The sequence below is a fragment of the Zalophus californianus genome, chromosome 14, assembly GCF_009762305.2.
Source record: "Zalophus californianus isolate mZalCal1 chromosome 14, mZalCal1.pri.v2, whole genome shotgun sequence".
Lineage (NCBI taxonomy): Eukaryota > Metazoa > Chordata > Mammalia > Carnivora > Otariidae > Zalophus > Zalophus californianus.
This window is the reverse complement of record NC_045608.1, coordinates 17,034,300-17,052,342: the sequence shown is the minus strand read 5'-3', so window position 1 is coordinate 17,052,342 and position 18,043 is coordinate 17,034,300. Positions and strand designations below refer to the sequence as shown.

Genomic DNA, 18,043 nt, shown 5'->3' with positions numbered 1-18,043 from the left:
CTTCATTTTTCCCTTCTTACTATCTTCTTTTTTTTTTTTTAACATATAATGTATTATTTGTTTCAGAGCTACAGGTCTGTGATTCATCAGTCTTACACAATTCACAGCGCTCACCATAGCACACACCCTCCCCAGTGTCCATCACCCAGCCCCCCTATCCCTCCCACCCCCCACCACTCCAGCAACCCTCAGTTTGCAAAACCCAATTTTTCTAAATGGGCAAATGAACTGAACAGTTTCCTCAAAGAAGATACAGAAATTGACATCAAGCTCATGAAAAAATGTTCAACGCGGTTAGCCATTAGGAAAAGACAAATGAGAACCACAAGGAGATAACCCTTCACAACCACTAGGGGGTGACTTATAATCGAAAAGACCGATGATGATGACAAGTTTTGGCGAGGATGGGGAGCCATCAGAGCCCCATCCACTGCAGCGCGATCCTCAAGTAAATGGTGCAGACCCTTTGGAAAACAGTCGGGCCTGGAGGTGGTCAAATAGTGAAACAGTGTTACCGTGTGACCCAGCAATCCCACTCCCAATAGACGCTCAAGAGAAATGAAAACGGAAGAAAAAAGAGAGAGAGAGAGAGAGAGAGAGAGAGAGAGAAATGAAAACTTGTATCCAAATGTGCGCACCCTCCGCAAGGCGTCCAACCAGCGCCCGCCAGCCTCCAGGAGGGACGCTGACCCGCTCCTCTAGCGCCCCCTCTGGTCTTCCGGAGGGGAGGCCGATGTTGTAGAAGGTAGGCTGTGCCCCAGCGGGAACCCTGCACCCTTTTCTGCAGAGACTGTCACTAGCTTTATTTAAAAGTATTAAAGAAGCTGAAGCGCCTAGCGCAGTACCAGGCATCGGGGGATGCGCTAACACTGTTCGCTATTGTTATGTTTCTTATCTCTAATTAATTGAACGTGGGCATTGGTAGCAGTGGGTTCTAAGTTGTTTGGAGGAAAAGTAGGGTAAATAAAAGTGCTTTGAGACTGAACTGGGCGCCAAGTTGGCTTACTCTTCTGAATCAAATGATTACTAACATTAATGTATTGCTTATATATGCCAGGGACTATGCTGAGTGCTTTATATGTGCATCATCACCTGAAATTCTCTCAACCACCCTGGAACCTGGGAAACTCAGTGAATTAGTCCTTTGGAAGTATTAAATAATAAAACCAGTAGTAATATAAAGACTGGACTGGAAGCCCTTACAATAATCTGAGTGGGCGGGCGCCTGGGTGGCTCAGATGGTTAAGCGTCTGCCTTCAGCTCAGGTCATGATCCCAGGGTCCTGGGATCGAGTCCCACATCAGGCTCCCTGCTCCTTGGGAGCCTGCTTCTCCCTCTGCTTCTCTCTCTCTCTCTCTCTGTCTCTCATGAATAAATAAATAAAATCTTTAAAAAAAAATAATAATCTGAGCAGGCAGAGTGAGTAATAGAAGAGGACAAAATTCGGAGAATAGTAAAATCAATCCCACGTTTATAAATCTTGATTTTCACTGCATTACATTGCTTCTTTCTGGAAAATAGGAGGCTGGAAGAGCAGTAAATGATCGATCCTGATATGAGATGACTTATTTTTTTTTATTAAAATAAAATGTGTAAGAATGAAAAAATACTTGCCTTGAACAAGATGGAAAAGGAATGGCAAAGCAAACAAACAAACAAAACCATAAAGAAACCCACAGTATCCTTGACACATCAGACCCTATGTTTTGTTTTTTTTTCTGTTTTAAAGATTTTATTAATTTGAGAGAGAGAGCACAAAAGAGAGCACAAGCAGAGGGGTAGGGGTAGAGGGATCAGGAGAAGCACACTCCCCACCAAGCAGGGAGCCTGACCTGGGACTCAATCCCAGGACCTGGAATCATGACCTGAGCCGAAGGCAGGCGCTTAACCGACTGAGCCACCCAGGCGCCCCACATCGGCCCCTATGTTGTGGACTCTGGACTTGGCACTTTATGTGCATCTTCTGATTTTATCCCTCCCACAAAATCTGGATTGGCCTGTGCAGCCAGCCATCAGCTGCTCCTGCCCCCTCGGCACACCTTATACGTCCGTGTTTCCAAAACCCAATCTCCTCCCCATAGTCATGGGTTCCCCAAACATGCTCCATACCTATGATTTCAATGAGTGGCAAAATCTTATTTTTGCCATTAACAAAAAAAGAGAAGAAAAATCTTTCTGGCATTTTGTTGAGGGAGTTGGGATGAGGGCAGCTTTGAATTCCTAACACCGATCTCTGCTATTTTTTGCACATCCTGGGGATAAGGTGAACTTCACCTGGACCTAAGGAACAAAGCAGCAAATCAAGGGTGTGTTTCCCCTTGCTCTTAGGAAAGAAAGAGCTCTCAGTTCATTCTGGGCCTGGCTCCAGGACTTCTCCGGCTCAGCCCAAGCCCCCCACTTTCTCACCCAGGCATCAGCACCTCCTTACCCCCAGGAGTTGACACAATTCAGCTCCTGTAGGGGTTGGGGGTCTCCCCTCCAAGCAGCAGGAAATGGGGCATGGGGGTGGGGAGGCCAGCTCCAGGCCCCGGGGCGGAGGGAGGGGGTGGAAATGCTCACACCGAGAGTCTGTGAGTGATCTGCAGAGGGCGTTTGGCTCTACACTCAGCCCTGTTTCCTGACAGCCTTAAACTGAAAGAAAACTACAGTTCAACAAATTCACTTTCGGTTTCCAAAAGACGGGAGCAAGAAAGAATCGGAGGGAACAGGCTTGTGGGACTGAGGAGGGATAGAATGTGCTTCCCAGCCCTTCAGCCTCTGGAGAAAGACTAGCCCCCCCTTGCAGGGCAAGGCGGAAGCCGGGAGAATTTATCCCGAGGGGCCGCCTGGGCTGGTGGAGATGGCACTCTTTCAGGCCCTGTATGACACCCCTGCAGACAAGCTGTCTGCCTTCGTGGGGCAGAAACTTCAGCCCGAGGGGGACTGGAAGGAGGAAGTGAAAGATACCTGGCAGAGAATTGAGCGTTTCTTCCGGGAACAGTGCTTCGGAGATGAGCTGGTTCTAGACCAAGAAGTCAGGGTGCTGAAGGTGGTGAAGGTGAGCACCTGGGGACTTAAGATTGAGTTTGAATCCTAACCTGTTACTTGGGGACCATGTGACCTTGGGGGAGAGTTCGTTTCATCTCTGGACTCCCCCTCTTTAATCCAGATCTGTTGTAAGGAATAGATGAGATAAACTGTGGGAAAGTGCTTTTAAACTGTAAATTATCCTACAAATCTGAAGGAGGGTGATGATGCTTATTGGGGATCCAGCCGATTGCCCGGGTGACAGGTGGAATGTGAATAACAGGTCTCTTATAAAATGTATGTGTTTGTTTCTTGTTTAAGAAGACCTGTAGGGGTGCCTGGGCGGCTCAGTTGGTTAAGTATGGGACTCTTGGTTTCCGCTCAGGTCATGATCTCAGGGTCGGGAGATGGGGAGATAGAGCCGCACTGAGGCTCTACTCTCAGCGCGGAGTCCTCCCTCTCCCTACCTCTCTGCCCCTCCCTCCGATCGTGCTCTCTCTCTCTCTCTCTCTCTCTCTCTCTCTCTCTCGTGCTCTCTCGCTCTTGCTCTAAAGGCTCCTGTTGGGGACTGTAATTGATGTTTCTTCAGGTTTACAATTCTGTTGGGGCCTGTAATTGACAATTCCTATAATTGGAGTTGGTACCACTCCCCCTACTGGCCTCCCCCTCTGGTCTCAGACTCCTTTTTGTGAGGTTTCCCTTAATTTTCATATATCTAATTTCTTAAGTAAATCAAGCTTTACCTAGGGGTGGTATTGTTAGGAGCTAATTGGACACTTAGGTGTCAGGGCCACGGTCCCCAACAAGAAAACAGGGAGCCAGGACAGCTAGAACAAAACCACGCTGGCATCCTGTTTTACAGTTTAGACAAGACCACAATAGCATCCTGTCTAGCAGCCTCTGTAGGGGTGACTCTTACAAAATATCCTGAAACAAAACAGTTAACCACAAAACATTGATCAATATCACAAGTTGAGACAGTTGGTCTCCAGCACGGTAACAATAACCTGATAGGTAGACCGGTGCATGATCAAAGCCCTGATTGGCACACCTTAGTAGCCAATCCACAGGGGGCCCACACTCAGGATGCTCAAGATAGTTCTGCAAAAGAGTTTATTTAAAAAAAAAAAAACAACCCTGGATTGGAACAACAAAACGGCAAAGCTCTCGGTTCCCCTCCCTCACCAGGAGCTTTATTCTCCCCCAGAAGAGAGAGAGGGGCAGAAGGTGTATTGGAGCAAATTATATCAGAGAACTTCCCTAATCTGGGGAAGGAAACAGGCATCCATGTCCAGGAGGCACAGAGAAACCCCCTCAAAATATGCACCCAAGAATACTTTTTCCAGCTAGGATGTCATTCAGAATGGAAGGAGAGATAAAAAGCTTCCAGGACAAACAGAAAATGAAAGAATTTGTGATCACCAAATCAGCCCTCCAAGAAATCTTAAAAGGGATCCTTTAAGTGAAGAGAGAGCCCAAAAGTAGCATAGACCGGAAAGGAACAGACAATATACAGAAACAGTGACTTTACAGGTAATACAATGGCACTAAATTCATATCTTTCAGTAGTTACTCTGAATGTAAATGAGCTAAATGTCCCAATCAAAAAACACAGGGTATCAGATTGGATAAAAAAGTAAGACCCATCGATATGCTGTCTGCAAGAGATTCATTTTGTTTTTTTTTTAAGGTTTTATTTATTTATTTGATGGAGAGAGAGAGAGGACAAGCAGGGGGAATGGCAGGCAGAGGGAGAGGGAGAAGCAGGCTCCCCACAGAGCAGGGAGCCCAACACGGGGCTCGATCCCAGGACCCTGGGATCAAGACCTGAGCCGAAGGCAGATGCTTAACCAACTGAGCCACCCAGGTGCCCCAAGAGACTCATTTTAGACCCAAAGACGCCTCCAGATTTAAAGTGAGGAGATGGAAAACAATTTATCATACTAATGGACATCAAAAGAAAGCTGGGGTGGCAATCCTTATATCAAACAAGTTAGATTTTAAACCAAAGACTGTAATAAGAGATGAGGAAGGCTCTATAACATAATTAAAGGGTCTATCCAACAAGAAGATCTAACAATTGTAAATATTTCTGCCCTTAACCTGGAAAAAGCCAAGTGTGTAAACCAATTAACAAAATTAAAGAAATGCATTGATAATACAATAATAGTAGGGGACTTTAACACCCCACTCACTGCAATGGACAGATCGTCTAAGCAGAAGATCAACAAGGAAACAAGGGCTTTGAATGCCACACTGGACCAGATGAACTTCACAGACATATTCAGAACATTCTATCCTAAAGCAACAAAATACACATTCTTCTCAAGTGTACATGGAACATTCTCCAAAATAGATCACATACTGGGTCACAAATCAGGTCTGAACTGGTACCAAACGACTGGGATCATTCCCTGCATATTTTTGACCACAATGCTTTGAAACTGGAACTCAATCACAAGAAGAAATTTGGAAATACATGGAGGCTAAGGAGCGTCCTACAAAGAATGAATGGGTCAACTAGGAAATTAAAGAATTTAAAAAATTCATGGAAACAAATGAAAATGAAAACACACCTGTTCAAAACCTTTGGGATGCAGCAAAGGCAGTCCTGAGGAAAGTATATAGCAATACAAGCCTTTCTCAAGAAACAAGAAAGTTCTCAAATACACAACCTAACCCTACACCTAAAGGAGCTGGAGAAAGAACAGCAAATAAAGCCTAAACTTAGCAGGAGAAGAGAAGTAATAAAGACCAGAGCAGAAATCAATGAAATAGAAACCAAAAGAACAGTAGAACAGATCAACGAAACTAGGAGCTGATTCTTTGGAAGGGTTAATAAGATTGATAAACCCCTAGACAGACTTATCAAAAAGAAAAGAGAAAGGACCCAGATAAATAAAATCATGAACAAAAGAGATCACAACCAACACTGAAGAAATACAAACAATTATAAGAACATCCTATGAGCAACTATATGCCAACAAATTAGGGAATCTGGAAGAAATGGATGCATTCCTAGAGACATATAAACTACCAAAACTGAAACAGGAAGAAATAGAAAACCTGAACAGATAAAGGGCTAGTATCCAAGATCTATAAAGAACCTATCAAACTCAGCACCTAAAGAACAATAATCCAATCAAGAAATGGGCAGAAGTCATGAATAGACATTTCTCCAAAGAAGACATACAAATGGCCAACAGACACATGAAAAAATGCTCACCATCACTCAGCATCAGGGAGATACAAGGCTAGATACCACCTCACACCAGTCAGAATGGCTAAAATTAACAAGTCAGGAAACCACAGATGTTGGCGGGGATGTGGAGAAAGGGGAACCCTCCTACACTGTTGGTGGGAATGCAAGCTGGAGCAACCCCTCTGGAAAACAGTATGGAGGTTCCTCAAAAGGTTGAAAATAGAGCTAACCCACAACCCAGCAATTGCACTACTGGGTATTTACCCCAAAGATACAAATGTAGTGATCCGAAGGGGCACCTGCACCCCAATGTTTATAGCAGCAATGTCCACATTAGCCAAACTATGGAAAGAGCCCAGATGTCCATCGACAGATGAATGGATAAAGAAGATGTGGTGTATGTATATACAATGGCATACTACTCAGCCAGCAAAAAAAAAGAAATCTTGCCATTTGCAACAATGTGGATGGAACTAGAGGGTGTTATGCTAAGCGAAATAAGTCAATCAGAGAAAGACAATTATCATATGATCTCGCTGATATGTGAAATTTAAGAAACAAAACAGGATCATAGGGGAAGAGAGGAAAAAATGAAACAAGATGAAATCAGAGAGGGAGACAAACCATAAGAGACTCTTAATCTCAGGAAACAACCTGAGGCTTGCTGGAGGGGAGGGGAATGGGGGATAGGGTAACTGGGTGATGGACATTAAGGAGGGCACATGAGGTAATGAGCACTGGGTATTATATAAGACTGATAAATCACTAACCTCTACCTCTGAAATCAATAATACATTATATGTTAATTGAATTTAAATAAAAATAAATAAAAATTAGAAGTCACATACAGTATGATTGTATTTGTTTCGATCTTGAAATGACAGGATTATGGAAATGGAAAACAGATCCGTGGTTTCTAGGGTTTGGGGTGGTCTGGGGAGGGAGGTGGGTGTGACTCTAAAGGAGTTGAAGGAGAAAGTAGAATGGAATAGTTCTATATCTTGATTTCAGTGGTGACTATAGAAATCTACACATATGATAAAATGTCTTAGAACTACATACATTGTATCAGTGTTGATTTCCTGGCTATATATGCATAAGATGTGACCCCTGGGAGGAAACTGGATGAAGAGCCCAGCAGACCTCTCTAAACTATCTTCCTATAAATCTATAATTATTTCAAAGTAAAAAACAACTTATTGTATATGGGAGAGAGGAGAAGGGCCAGCCCCCTTCCCTGCCTACTAAAGGAGACCCCCAGGTATCCTTCCTCAGAGGACATGTTCATTTCAGTGTTATTTATCCAGACAAGGAGCAGAGACAACCCCTCAGAACTGTGGGGATTTAGAGGTTGAAGGTGCTTTGCAGGCATTAGCAACAACCACTGAAATGTGGGAGTCTTTAAAAATAGCATTCCCCAGGACGGTGTCTGCCTTTCTACACTTTGGATAAAGAGGGAATAATTTCTGCTGTTCTTGTTGAGATTTCTGTTGACCAAATATTAGGAACATGTAGTTTTCTGGTTGATTCTCTGCAAGGGCATCAGCACTAAGTGGGGGAAAGGACCAGGCAAGAGGAAGATCATTTGCAAATGAACTAAGGGCAGGCAGGACTTTCCATCATCCTCAGCCCCCTCTAATGGGGGAACTCCATCATCACCTTGTCCATGAATTTGGATGCTTATCCATGACATCTAAATTCCTTTTCCTGCTTGTTTCTTATCCAGGAGGAAAGATTTATGATGCACCTTTCAAGGCTACGGCTGGGCCCCATTCTATGAACACGTATGCTACCGATGCGCCATGTTTCCAGCATCCTTGCATATACACACATGCACACACACAATGTCCAAAAAATATATTTGTGCATACACACACAAGATGTATATACAAAATATATATGTAAAAGTATGTCTGTCTAGGCCAGAGCTGCCCAATAGAAATTTCCTAGTGATGGAAATGTTCTATACATGCGCTGCCCATCACTCTCTGTGGGTGGCTGTTGAGCACTTGAACTGAAGCTAGTATGGCTGAGAAACTGAATTTATAAATTTCATCTCATTCAAATGTAAATAACCACACGTAGCTCTTGGCTACCATATTGGACACCATGGGTTTAGGCATCAAACGTCTCTGGAATGATATATAACAAGCTGGTAACTATGGGTGCCTCTGCCGAAGGAGCTTAGGGCCTCAGGTGCAGTGGAGTTTTACATTTCATTTACATCCTTTGAATAGTTAATCATGTACTTATTTTGTCTAAATCAATGAAAAGATGAGGTCAGCAAAGTCCACCATGTATGGAGGAGACCAAGGGCTCCTTTTGGCACCTATGTAAACAGCCTAATATGGGTGCCTCTGGCTTCACCCCGACCTCAAAGCTTCAGGCTCCAAGGGAGGTGAAGCTTCAACATTAATTTCCTCCACAGGGTGGCTCCTCTGGGAAGGGAACAACGTTGAACTACAGCTCCGACGTGGACTTGGTCTTGTTCTTGAGCTGTTTCCCCAGCTTCCAAGACCAGGCAAAGCACCGCGGATTGATCATCAGCTTCATCAAGAAGAGACTGACTCAGTACAGCAGGAGCCTGGCCTACAGCATCACCATGGTCCCGTGGAGAGAGACGAACAGGGTCCCCCGCTCCCTGTCCTTCCAGGTCCAGCCCAGGAAGAACAGTGAAGCCATTGGAGTGGATGTGCTCCCAGCCTATGATGCTCTGGGTAAAGACAATGATGGGTTTGGGACCAGAGAAACTAGTCAGGGGCCCTTCACCAACCCAGCCTTGGGGGAGGTTTAGGAAAGTGGAAACCAGGGAAGAAAGAGTAGAGTTCGCTTTTTTTCTGGGGGGCTGCAACTAGAACTGTATCTTGAAGTTAAGTCCTTCCATAAACTCATGTGCTGCCATGTCCCATGTTGGGGAGATAGGGGACTTCTGGATTCCCACCCAGCCTAAGGAGGACACTTGTCTCTGACCCTCTGGGAAACACCAGGGCAAGCAAGCACTTCAAGATCTTTGGGGTTAGCTTTAGATTGGAATCATTTTAAAAACAGGGCTCTTAATGTCTTTTAATTTTGGCTTTAAGACTTACTGTGGGGGCACCTGGGTGGCTCAGTTGTTAAGCGTCTGCCTTCGGCTCAGGTCATGATCCCTGGGTTCTGAGATCGAGCCCTGCATCCGGCTCCCTGCTCAGCAGGAAGCCTGCTTCTCCATCTCCCTCTGCCCCTGCTAGTGTTCCCTCTCTCTCTGTCAAGTAAATAAAATCTTTAAAAAAAAAAAAAAAAAAAGACTTACTGTGATCTTGGGTAAGGTATCTAACACCTCTAAGACTCAATGTACCAACCTGTTAAATGGGATAATATCAGGTTGAACCATAGGAAATTGACAATATTTGACCATGTTTGATCCACAAAAATGGCACTCCTTATGGTTCCATGTAATTTTACCTACTCCATGGAGCTGTTCTAAGGATTTCATGAGCTTAGCCTACTGCCTGCCACATGGTACGTCTTTGGCCAATGCCAGTTATTTAAAATCTCTGTGACTTTTGAGGGGGCTACCAAACCCCATAAGCTTCCACCTGTTTTGATATAAAAGGGGAAAAGGAATGCAGTAGTGAGGGCTGCCTGAGATAATTTATGAGCCCTCTACACCTAGCAGTTTTTTCCCAACTTCTTCTCCTCAGAGGGTGGATTTTCTTTTTTTTTTTTTTTAAAGATTTTATTTTATTTATTTATTTGAGAGAGAGAGAATGAGAGATAGAGAGCACGAGAGGGAAGAGGGTCAGAGGGAGAAGCAGACTCCCTGCCGAGCAGGAAGCCCGATGTGGGACTCGATCCCCGGACTCCAGGATCATGACCTGAGCCTAAGGCAGTCGCTTAACCAACTGAGCCACCCAGGCGCCCGAGGGTGGATTTTCTTAAACCAGGTCCTTTTCTCTCCTAGGGCATTTTTGCCCGGACTCTAAACCATCACCAGAAATCTATGAAAACTTAATAACCAGTCATGCCACGCCTGGAGAGTTCTCGCCAAGCTTCACAGAGTTGCAGAGGCACTTTGTGAAAAGTCGACCTGTTAAGCTAAAGGACCTCCTGCGGCTGGTGAAGCACTGGTACCTGCAGGTGCGGGGCTGGGAGCCGGGCTGGTGGGAGCAGGGCTGGCGGGAGCGGGGCTGCGGAGCTGGGAAGTGCCGGGCTGGGAGGTGCAGGGACAAGAGAGAGGGCGGGCGCATGCTAACATTTTCTTTCTAAGATTTTATTTATTTATTAGAGAGAGAGGGACAGAGAGATCATGAGCCATGTGAGGGGCAAGAGGGAGAAGCAGACTCCCCGCTGAGCAGGGAGCCCGATGCGGGACTCAGTCCCAGGACCCTGGGATCATGACCTGAGCCAGAGGCAGACGCTTAACCAACTGAGCCACCCACGTGTCCCTCCTTTTATATATATATAGAGAGAAAGTGCCTGCTTGGGGCGGCTGGGGGCAGGGAGAATCTTAAGCAGACTCCCAGCCGAGTGAGGAGTCCAAGGCAGGGCTCTATCTCACAACCCTGAGATCATGACCTGAGCCAAGATCGAGTCAGATGTGTAAGGTACTGAGCCACCTCAGGTGCCCCACCAATGTGATTTTCCACAGACTTCAGACCTCAGGCATTTAATATAACAGCAATGAGTAGAAAGCTACTGTTTATTGAGCATTAATTGTCTTCCATGATCTATACTGAGTGCTCTGCATATTTTTTCTCCGTCTTTCCAACAGCTCTGTAATGTAGGTATTATACATTAGCCCCATTTCGGGGGTGAGAAAACTGAGGCTCAAGGGCTAAAGGTGGGCTGAGATTTGAACACAAAGGTGCCCAGCTGTGGGCTCTTAATCAACAAGGCTAGTTTTTAGAATAATAATTTATTTCATAATAATCACTTTTTCTGGTTATTTGAATATTACATTGGGCTCGTGAAAAATTCAAGTAATGAAAAAAGTATAAAAAAGAAGGTAAAATTCACATGAAATGCCTGCAATGACACCAAAAACATTTTTGGAGACTATGCCTTCATTCCTCTCTTTGTGTTCACACCGCTCATGCCCACCCTTTGCCCACCCTGTAGTCCACCCTTTGCAAAAATGCAAAGTACTATGCAAGTACTATGATTTCCAAAATGAGACCTTTGGAGTTGAACTTTGGGGAGTTAACCTGTTAACATATTTTGCATCTTTTTCCATTGGGACTTTTGTCTTCTTATCAGTTTTAAGACCTTTTTGTAAATTATGTAGATATTTACTATTATTTCTCATGTGTTACAAATGTTTTCGCCAATAGATCACTCCTCTACGGACCGTAATTATAGTATCTCTGACAATATAATTATTTCTAATGTTTAAAATACACAAAGCGGTGGTAGCTTAGTCAGTTGAGGGGCAGCCTCCTGATTTCAGCTCAGGTCATGGGTCTTGGGTCCTGGGATCCAGCCCCCAGTCAAGCGCCATGCTCAGCGGGGAGTCTGCTGGAGGACTCTCTCTCCCCCTCTTCCTCTGCCCCGCCCCATGCTCACTCAATCTCTCTCTCTCTGTCTGTCTGTCTAAAATGAATAAATAAATCTTTAAATAAAATAAAATACACAAAGAGGGGCAGATGGCTGGCTCAGTTGAAGGAGCGTGAGACTCTTGATCTTGGGGTCGTGCGTTCAAGCCCCACATTGGGTGTAGAGATTACTTAAAAACACACACACAAATAGGTCTGACTTTTCTAGGTTGTGGGTTTTCTATCTTGCTCACAGTGTGTGGGTGGTCTTTTAATTTTTTTCTACTATGTTTCATATATCCTTTCACTCCATTTGTAAAATATTTTGGTATTTGGTGAGACAGTAGGATCACCCTTATTTTCTTCTAGATGGTGGACAAATTGTGCCAGCATCATTTGTTGGATTATGCATTTTTTTCCCATCTTCCATCACCCTTGTCTGTCTTTGTTAAGTTTTTGTATCTACTGGGAACTAGTTCTGGGCTAGCCATTCTGTTACACTTGGCTATTGTTTATTCTGACACCAAAAACATACTGTTTTTGTGACAACTGCTTTATAAGACATATCCGAGAAAACAAATACCAACCTCTCTATTTTTACTTCTCACAATTTTCTTGGATTTCCTAAGCATTTACTACCGAATTTGAATCTTAAGATCATTTTTCTCCCACTAAAAAACTGGTGGGACTCAAATTGTAACTGCAATAAATTTCTAAATTAATTTTTGAAGAACTGAAAATTTCACACATTACTCTTTCTCCATCTTTCCATTTGTTCTGATTTTGTGTTATGTTTTCAGTGTGTCTGTGTGTTTTTGTTTTCTTTAATTAGAGCCTATATTCACTATATTGCATTGTCTCCCCCATTGCAACTCAAAAACATAGATTGATGAGGCCCAGAAGGTCCATGAGAGGCTTCAATTTGAAATTTTGATGGCTGCAGGATGTAATCCATCTAGAGACCAAGCTCCTAGACCCATTTCAAATTTCATGGATGTGCTACATAACCCAGATACAAAATGGAGTTGACAAAGTAGTTCTTTTCTTTATTATTTTTATTTATTTATTTTAAAGCAAGTGCTTCACCTAACAGGGGGCTTGAACTCACAACCCTGAAGTCAAGAGTCCCATGTTCTATCAATTGAGCCAGCCAGGCGTTCCCTAAATTGACAAAGTATTACTGGGATCTGGAAACAGAGAAACCTGGAAATTCTCAATTTCCAGGATAGCATCTCATATTTATTCTCTCCCCCCTTTCCCCCCAACCCCGCAGTACTTGAAACGTAAATATCAAAACAAAGCATTGCCCCCAAAATATGCTCTGGAGCTACTGACCATCTATGCCTGGGAAATAAGTACAGACAAAAGCAACAATTTCAACCTGGGTGAAGGGTTTAGAGCTGTGATGGAACTCCTCATAGATTATGAAAACATCTGCATATATTGGACCAAGTACTATGATTTCCAAAATGAGACTGTCAGAATCTATCTCAAACAACAGTTGAAGGAACGCAGGTGAGTGTGTTGGGTGCATTATTTTCAGCGGCGAGGAACAGAAAACCCAACTCATACAGTTTTTTAAACAAGGGGAATTTATTGGCTTTTGGAACTGAGAAGTCCAAGGATAAATGAAGCTTCAGGTATGGTGTGATCCAGATGATTGCTATTTCATCAGGGTCCCATCCTGTGAAATTGCTCAGCCCTGCCCTTCCCTGGGTTTTGCCTTTGAATTCAGACTAACATGACTACATCAGTTCCAGTCTCATCTGCACTCATCCCTTCCACTACAACAGGGAGAGCACCTTTGCCCTAGCCTTCTAAAGGGAATCCCCGAGATTCACTCTGTTTGGGCCAACTTGGGTTACACCTCTTATCATGAACCAAGAGGTTTGGTTGCAAGAAGGCCTCCCTACGCAGAGGCATGCACAGTCCCATAGACTTGAAGGACAGACACCAGAGTCCTAAGTGTGTTGGAGATCCACTCCCTTTCTCTCTCCCAGGCCAGTTATCCTGGACCCAGCTGATCCTACCAACAACCTGGGAAGTAAAAAGGGATGGGACCTGGTGGCCAGAGAAGCTGTTCACTGCCTGAGGCAGGCCTGCTGCTGGACTGAAGACCCCAGCCAGGGCTGGCATGTACAGGTACAATCACCCCCACCCCTCAGTCATGACTCAGTGCTGACCTTACTTCAGCACACACACACATACACACACACACACACACACACACACACACACACACCGGTGAATCCCCTCAACTTCTGGCCACAGCACCTCTAAGACCCCAGGACAGGTTAACATCCCCCTCCATGGAGATGTCCCAGCCAACCAGGTGTGCAAGTCTTCCCCTTCTGCTCTAAGAATCTGGGCCTCAGTTCTTTCATCCGTAAAATGGGCAGTCAGTTTCTGCCCTGCTCTGTAACCATTAGAGAGATATAACAAAGAATTTATCACATACATACACCCTGTGGGGTTACATTTTCCCTATTATAGGTTGTTGAAAGCTCAACTTCTTGCTGTCCAAAAAAGAGATTTAAGAGGTACCTAGCTGGCTCAGTCAAAGAGCATGCGACTCTTGCTCTTGGGGTTCAAGGTTGTGTTGGGTGTAGAGATTACTGAAAAAACTTAAGAATAAGCTTTATTTAAAAAGTGAGAGAAAGAGATTTAATAGATGCATCCAGAAATAATCAGTAAGGAGCATTGGATTCCACTGCAGACAGCAACATCATTTGTGTGGCCCCACTGTGCACGGCTTTCCCCGACATGACCATGGGAGTCCTGGGTCTGAACACTACGTAGGAATCCAGAGTTCAAAGACCAGGATGTTGCTATCAGCTCAACTAAGAGGGATCTCATTTCCCTAACCTGCTACTCCCCGAGAAATCTTGTTGCCACTCCCACATTTCATAGCCTGCAGGGAAATCCTGAGGCTTGCCTCAAAGGCAGATCTGCAGCAGCTCCAGCAAGGTGGATGACTCACGCATGGAAAGGCCCTGCCACCCAGCCCTGGCCCATTGACTGGCATGTCCAGCAGACCGGGAGGCTCCCGCGAGGCAAGATTCACTGAACAGTCTTCCAACTCTTGCTAAGAACCTTCCCCAGTCACCTTTTTTAATATTATTGTTTTGTGAAAAAGTAACACGCATGTTCAGCAAAGAATAAAAAATCAAACTGTTGGAAAGAACACACAACTAAAGTAGGTTGCCCTCCAAATCCTGACCCCCAGGCTTGCGGTACGACCTTCTCCCCAACACCCACTTATCAATGTCCTGCATCTCCTTCTGTGGATAGACACGCCACCCACACACTAGCACATTCCTGTCTAACTCGTTTGCCTTTTTACTTTTATTTACTTGAGTAGGCTATTTGGGTTACTCAATTAAATTATCAGAAAGACAATTCCATATCCACACCTATAGACCTAAAAGGGCGTGACCATATAACATAAAGTCCAAACCAGGATATTTTTGAGCATGAAATGGGGTGATGCTCATTATGCCAGGACAAGGGACGCACATGTGGACTGCCCTAGATATCGAGTCACCCTGGATTAACAGCTATATCATGATCCAATGGAGGAAAGTACCTTCTCTTTTAGGATCACTGCCCCACTGAAAGATTTTTAGGCTGCTTCCAGACTTTGGCTATTACATGAATATCCTTGACCATACGTCCCTGTGACTCCATCTGTTGAATGATTTAACCTAGAACAGCCCTATGATGTACCTATGGAGTAGGTGCTAACGTTATCCCCCCGTGACAGATCGGGACTCATTAAAACAGTTTCACATAGGAGGAGTGGTTATTTCAAGAACTGTTGCCGGTTGTTACTCTGATCAGGGTGAGTCAGAAGGCAAGTCAGGTGAGTCAGGTGACCCAGCGGTAAGCCTAGGATGACCAAATGTTCTGCTCTGCCTGGGACAGTTCCAGTTTATGCCTGTTGGCTGAGGTAATTATCGATAGCACCTTTTCCTACCCTAAGTGTCTTGGTAGGCAATAGATTATATCGTCACTAGGCAGAAAGGGGAGGCTTTGGAGACAACAGCCATGACCACGAGACATCCTTATCCTTCCAGCCAGCAAGGGATGTCCAGGTGACGGTGAAAAAGGCAGGAGAGAAGGCCTGTATATTCTCAGTGAACCCCTACAGTCCCATCTGGAAGATGAAAACCGAGATCAAGAGGGCATGGGGTTTCAGCGGGCAACAGCGTCTCTCCTTCCAGGAGCCAGGAGGGGAGCGGCATCTGCTCAGCAGTCAGAAGACATTAGCATATTATGGGATCTTCTCTAAGGTGAGCGTCCGGGTGCTGGAGACTTTCCCTCCTGAGATCCAGGTCTTCGTGAAGGACTTTAGTGGTCATAGCAAGCCTTATGCCATCCACCCTGAGGACTCCATCCGTGGCTTGAAAGAGAAGATTGAGGAAGGTGGAGGACCTTACATGGAGGATCAGGTACTACAGTTCCAGAATCGGATACTATGGAATCACCGCAGCCTCTCAGACCTGCAAATCAAAGACTGTGACACCATCATACTCATGAAGAGAAGCTGAGTAAGGAAAGGGTTAAGGTATAGGCAGGGAGAGATAGGGGGTCCCTGGCTAGGCTCTGAGACTATTCCTGGCATGCAGAAGCACTAAGACAGAGTGAACAAGGGTTAAGGGAACAGACCACCTGGCCTGGGATGGTCGGCAGTATTTTTCTTTGGCGGCTACAGTATCACAGAAAATGACCAAACCTCAAAGAAGTCAGTCATTAAGGGTGTTATCAATAGTCCATGCTCAAACCAAGATGGCACAAGAAACTCAAGGTCATAAGTTTCCCAGTCAGTTCTCAATAAAAAACCAGCCTACAAGCCCTCAGTGGCAACCCCATCGGGACCCCTCCCACTCCCGAGAGCTTTTCCTGTACCCTTGCTTAATAAAACTATCAATTTACTCACCCTCCTTTGTCCGCGAGATTCATTCTTCGACTCTGCGAGACAAGAACCTAGCTCTCCTGTTTCAAAGCCACAGGTCCCCAGGAGTGCCCATGGTCAGGCTGCACATGATGTAGACTTCTATGGCTCTGTTCCCCCACCCACCCCTTCCCACCCAGACCGCTGTGATTTTCGGAAGCACAAATATGAATGCACCCTTCCCTGCATGAAGTCCTCCAATGGCTCCTATTACCTGTAGAATAAAGTTCAAGTTCTTTTGCTTGGCATTCAAGGTCTTTGACAACTGAGCCCTTGCTTACTTCTCAATCTCTCCCCATCACTCTCAAAACACACCAGATGTGCCAAAACTCTTGCAGCCCCAGAGCACTGAATGCCGGATCGTGACACTGTGACCTACTCAACTATCCCTTTCCCTCGTGTTTCCATCTGTCAACACTCAAAGCTCTAAGTCATTATTCTCCGAGTATGGACCCCAGACCTGCAGAATCAGCACATCACCTGGGAACATCTTAGAAATGAAAATTCTCAACAACTATCCCAGATTTACCTGAGTCAGGTTCTCTGGTGGTGGGGCTCAGCAATCTGTGTCTTAACAAGCCTTCCAAGTAATTCTGGTGCATGCTCAAGTTTGAGAACCATTGCTAGAAGCCCCATACAGCCAACTGCATCATTTCCTGCCCCTACACCCAATTCAAACTTCCGTGAAAGCACTTGGGACCCTCACTGTGTTCCTTTGTTGGATTATCAGTCTCCCTGGTCTAATGAGACTTGACAAGTGCCTTCTTCCTTTGTCCCCGTGGTCTAGAATGCTACCTGCCTCGTGCACATGTTCAGCACATGCTTGCTGAGGAAATGAATGAACCAAAGAATGACTTTGAATTCTTCCCTATTGTCTTTGTGAGGGTCTCGGTCCAATGCTATTTTGGAGACCACATGGTTTGGGATGACCCCTGCTATGTCTCATTCTTTGATTGCCCACACTCACCCATATACACCCCATGCTGTAGTGGGTACAACAGGCTATGCTCCGACCCAAAAGCATCACTCATCTGTCCAAACCGAATTGGACCAAGAGCGATCAGCTGACCAAGCGTAGACTCCATCTATTGGTTTTACTTAGCCTATCAGATTTTGAGCCCTGGGGGGTGGGACCAAGTACAGCAGTTCCCGGTATAGTTAAATGAGGGTGAATGTCTAAGCAGAAATGCGGTCGGAAGAGAGCAGCCCAAGCTCAAGTGTACATATGAGTAAAAAGACCTCCCCTCGCACAGAGAATGGAGCCACGCAAAGCAAGAGAGAATCAGAAGCGCTCACACAGCTCCAGGGAGAGACGCTGCAAGGTGCTGTTACACCTGCCTGCTTTTTAAAAAATCAAATTCCCCTATATCC

General features: G+C 45.0%; 1 protein-coding gene across 1 annotated transcript; it reads left to right on the top strand.

Annotated features, from left to right (window-relative positions):
* Positions 1-2,645: 2,645 nt before the first annotated feature.
* Positions 2,646-16,657, top strand: LOC113913247 (2'-5'-oligoadenylate synthase-like protein 2). Its single transcript, XM_027577404.2, has 6 exons — positions 2,646-3,037; positions 8,637-8,925; positions 10,149-10,324; positions 12,992-13,233; positions 13,719-13,860; positions 15,795-16,657. Exons 1-6 carry the CDS (start codon positions 2,840-2,842, stop codon positions 16,266-16,268), a joined length of 1,521 nt encoding a protein of 506 aa, XP_027433205.2. The 5' UTR covers positions 2,646-2,839; the 3' UTR covers positions 16,269-16,657.
* The last annotated feature ends 1,386 nt before the right edge of the window (positions 16,658-18,043 follow it).

Bases quoted from the DNA above. Each gene is read 5' to 3' on its own strand.
- LOC113913247 (XM_027577404.2), top strand. From the start codon at position 2,840: ATGGCACTCTTTCAGGCCCTGTATGACACCCCTGCAGACAAGCTGTCT. The intron at 10,325-12,991 runs GTGCGGGGCTGG...CCAACCCCGCAG, and splicing joins TGAAGCACTGGTACCTGCAG to TACTTGAAACGTAAATATCA. The intron at 13,234-13,718 runs GTGAGTGTGTTG...TCTCTCTCCCAG, and splicing joins CAACAGTTGAAGGAACGCAG to GCCAGTTATCCTGGACCCAG.